The following is a 4775-nucleotide window of genomic DNA, read 5'->3' as shown; positions in this document are numbered from 1 at the left end:
AATTTGCATCTTCAAAATCTTTTTCTCTTCAAAAGCTACAAGTGTTATACTCGACGTGCATGTCATTGCTTCATCTTCAATGGAAGTCTTTGTTTTCCTGGCGACTCCTCGTTTTTTTTTTTTTTTTTTTTTTTTACAAACAAACGTAATTTCTCTGCCCTGTTGTTAATTAATTCTATGCGATGCATTTTTTTATTTTCATCTTATCTAAAAATTGTTTTTGACATTGATAATTGAATTATCGCTAAGGAAGTTTAATCTGATAAGAAATAAATAAAATTTTAAAGAACGCATTTATGCTAAAACGTATCTTCTGATTTTTTTTTCAGAAATTATAACAAAGAGAGACATAGCATCGTGCATGTAGCAATTAAAATATATATTCAGTTTTATTATTTAAAAAATTATTTTATCATCAAAATACATTAACAAATAAAGCTGTCATTGATTAAAATATACATACGATACTTTGGAAAAGCTTCATATGGATGTTAAAAATATTAAAAAACATTTCGATTAATAGAATATACGCTTTACAAAGAGCTGTAATGCAAGCTGTAAATACATTCTACTAGACGAAGTCGTTGTGTAACGATTAATCGAATGCCCATTCAGTGGGCGCCTTCGAGTCCAAGGACATCGAGTCTCACGTAGCGCGACAACGCGTTCCCAAATAAAGGAAGCCAGGTGATATCCTCGCCATTTTCCTTCGCATCACCTCGGCCCGTTTCCAACCGTTTTGCTCGTTGCCGACCCTCTCTCTGGATATAGCCAGGTGTATCGATCGCGCTTGGTCTAGAATCTAGAAGACTGAATTTCGTTTACTATTGCGATTATTATTTGACGACGATTTATATTTTAATTTCGATATTTACGCGCGGATGGATGTATTAATGAATTATAAAGTTATTTTATTTAAAAATATTTTTTATCGCCGATATATATTGACTTTTTAGGAGTAAATGTGCACAAGCTTCATTAATATTACTGGTTGTAAAGTATAATGAATTTAATGTTACCAGTTTTAACTACTTTTTATAGCAATATCGCTATTTCAAGATCAAGTTCGTTAACAGGAGGAATTTATGAACAAGATCTATTTTCCAGACAGAGTGCGGTCAATTTGTAGTCTTCATTTTCTGAAGTTTCATGATCTGTATATCACTTTAATTACTTATCTTAATTAATTTAAAAAAGATATCTCTCAAATTTACATTTAAACAGGATGTTTAATTAACCATTATAGTCATTATTCTCATTTACTAGAGTAATAAAATACATTTATGCGAATACATTTTTATAAGATAGCATTTATTTTCTATATGTTTGAAACTTTGTTATAAATGTTCACATTGTAATATCTTTAAAAATTATACATTTTGTCAATACAGTCAACTATTATGATAGAATCGTGCATTTTGTAACAATGGCCATAATAGTTCTCATCTCCTATTAGAAGTCAGAATGTCTTATCACATTCGAAGGCTGTTATCAGCCTTGCGATATATGTAATCTATAAGCGCATTCATTTGCACTTGAATTCATTAAAGACGTTTTTCTTTCCAATCCTTAAAAGAGAGAAATAAAATATTGCTGTTTTTAAAATTCGTAAATAATATTTAAAACGGCATAATTCGTTTTTTTTTCTTCTTTCAGGAAAGTTCATTTTATTTTTAGCACATGTAATAATTTTTGGATTTCAAGATTGCCTAATTAAAAATTTTTTTTTTATTTTACACAGCTTAGGCAGTGAGCTTTTCTAGCTGTACATCTCTTCTGTCATAAACGGCGATTCATTAAAAGTCTACGGGACCCTCGGGACCGTTCGTGCATCAATTACATCTGTGTCTGCTTTATAGTTATGCAATGCTTAAGTGCAACACACGGCATATACAATTCATTTAGAATAACGGTTTCGACTTTTCGCTCTGCATCCGATAGTAAACACCGACGGTATTTGTCGCCTGGAAAAAAAAAAGAAAGAGAGAAAGAGATAGATGCAAAAATTTCGACAAGGACTGACCTGAGAGAAATCTGCGGGCAGGAGGAGGAGGAGGAGAGGGGAGGGGGGTTTAAATGAGGGCAAACGAATTGTCGCGGTGCATAACCGTGCGATCGCCGCTTATGTTAATTACATGACCGTATCGTGGTTTTACGGTCATCATCTCTATATATAGCAGTGACATTGGTGACTCATATATCTCTAACATATATACATATATATTGCAGCCAGACTAAGAGGGAGCGGGGGGTGGGAAGAGGGGAGGGAGAAGAGATAGGGTTGGGCGATTTTAGCTTTCGTCGACGATGCTCATATATGGTCACCTCTTAATACACCCATCGTTTTCACGTGGGATGTAGTATCGAACGGTAGGCGGACTTGGTGCTTTTACGATGACTTTCACGCAAATTGTATATGGACCTCGAGATTATTCGATGATATCTTCTCGCGAAAAAGAAGGGGAAAGGCACGGAATGAAAATCTCATCAATATAACAACGATACAATTTTTCATCGGTGATTATTTACATATTTAATATTTATGTGTAAAAACTAAATAAAGATATTACATTTTCTTTTTTAAACGCACGATAATGATTAGCGAGAAATAAATATCTTTTTAAGCAAGGTAGCTCATTTTACAGTGAGATGTATTTACAAAGTGCACGCTTAAGTTAAAATTGCAAACCGAGAATGAAATAATCTCTTCCGTCTTACCGCACGCGCGCGCGCGCGCGTACGGTTTTATAATTGGATACTGACAAATTGGTAGAAACGGCCAATTTCCGTGTAAGAGCATCTCTATTGTGAGAATTCAAGAGACGCATAATTCAAGTAACGTATAATTTAGTACCTTGTCATAGTCTTTCCGTTATAGAGTCGCGCGATGATGTATATATTCCCGGACCTACGATAAGATTACATTATACCTGACTTGTTAAGGCGATATAATTACGCTAGTCTAGCTATCCGTTATTTACACGCTTTTGTACTTGGAGATACACGCGTGCCTCTTTCGCACGTCGATTTCCAGAAATATACCACGGGGTCTTTGAACCACGTTACCGGGATGAACTAGAGAGAGATGCATCGGGGACCGCACGCGGCGATTTTGTGATTAGCGTTCCCTTTTGTTTGCAAATACAAAATTACAATAAGATACGCCCATCTTCTCTCTCGTTAATGGAAATACTTGTAATTATCCCTTTACATTTAGTTTTCGACTTTAGATTAATATCAATTCTTTATTGATGTTAACTAATATATCTCTCTTTGCACACTTAAAAAAATGTTTATGATTATTTTTTTTACACGAATTATTCGAGGGATGCCTCTTACAAGCACAATATCAATCATGATTGTTGTAAGGATCTGTATAAATATTCAGTTTAAATTATGAAATCTTTGTTGCAACGCTTTATTATAAATTGAGACACTTACGAGCGATTGACATTTCAGCAAAACGAGCGATTATGAGCGATTACTATGGCGAAACAAGGATTTCCGCGAAATTACGTGGCAAGTGATGGTCGCATCGCGATGAGCTTCGACGATCAACCGGCTCCGATAGATGCAAACGAAACTGCGTTCACGGTTACTACCGGGCTGGTTGGCTAATTAGTCTCTATTATCGCTCGGGCAATTCGATCGAGAGGCGAGAGCTCTTGCTTTGAAAGAGAAAAAAAGAAGAAACGTATAATCCGATGTGCAGGCTTCTCCGACGTATTACGATTAATTACACGCGAGCTATTTTACCGCGTGGCTCGAGGTTGTTGAACCGACTCCGTTAACACGGCTCGATACAATGGAAGGCTGAAAACGGATGCGAGGATAATTGCGGAGAGAAAGCATTGCGGTGCGCAAAACTTCCTTCTCTCGTGCACATGCGCGCGAATGATGCGAGAGTCGGAACGCGTATCTAATTTTTGAAATAGCGATGATTCGTTCCGGCAGGGATAACATTTGCTAAACGAGGGAATACACGATGCGCGTATTTCCTTAACCGAACATCTCGCGATCGATTTTCTTCGAATTTTCTAAACTTATTATATAATGGATGAAATTAAGAAAAAAAAAAAAAACATGAATATATCTTAAGATTAAGATATTAAAATAGCAATTGAATAGAATTGACATAGAAGCAGATATATTTTTTGAAATCTTTTTAATGTATTAGAATTCACATTATGGTAATAGTATATGTCGAGATGACATAATGCTATATTAATAAAAATATTCTTACTCTTATTCTAAGCAACACTTCTTTTTGCATTGCAGTTTTGGGAAATAATCAGCGACGAGCATGGCATTGACCCGACTGGCACCTATCACGGTGATTCCGACCTTCAACTGGAAAGAATCAACGTATACTACAATGAGGCATCGGGCGGCAAATACGTGCCCCGTGCCATCCTCGTCGATTTGGAACCTGGCACCATGGACTCTGTACGCTCGGGACCATTCGGCCAAATCTTCAGACCGGACAACTTCGTGTTCGGTCAAAGCGGCGCGGGCAACAACTGGGCAAAGGGTCATTATACCGAAGGCGCTGAATTGGTCGACTCTGTTCTCGACGTTGTAAGGAAAGAAGCCGAGAGTTGCGATTGTTTGCAAGGATTCCAGCTTACGCATTCCTTGGGCGGTGGTACTGGCTCCGGTATGGGTACCTTGCTTATCTCCAAGATCCGCGAGGAGTATCCAGATAGAATCATGAATACGTATTCCGTCGTGCCGTCGCCCAAGGTATCTGACACTGTCGTCGAGCCATACAACGC

The 4775-nt window shown here is 37.0% G+C and overlaps 1 protein-coding gene across 1 annotated transcript in view; it reads left to right on the top strand.

The window, feature by feature from the left end:
- LOC115234149 (tubulin beta-1 chain) overlaps positions 1 to 4775 on the top strand; it is a 9248-nt gene that overhangs the window by 2646 nt on the left and 1827 nt on the right. The window contains exon 2 of the mRNA XM_029804935.1: positions 4279 to 4775. Within this exon, the coding sequence (XP_029660795.1) occupies positions 4279 to 4775 (497 nt within the window). The remainder of the gene's footprint in view (positions 1 to 4278) is intronic.

This window comes from Formica exsecta, unplaced genomic scaffold, assembly GCF_003651465.1.
Source record: "Formica exsecta isolate Colony F162 unplaced genomic scaffold, ASM365146v1 scaffold196, whole genome shotgun sequence".
NCBI lineage: Eukaryota > Metazoa > Arthropoda > Insecta > Hymenoptera > Formicidae > Formica > Formica exsecta.
This window is presented reverse-complemented; position numbering and strand designations above follow the sequence as displayed.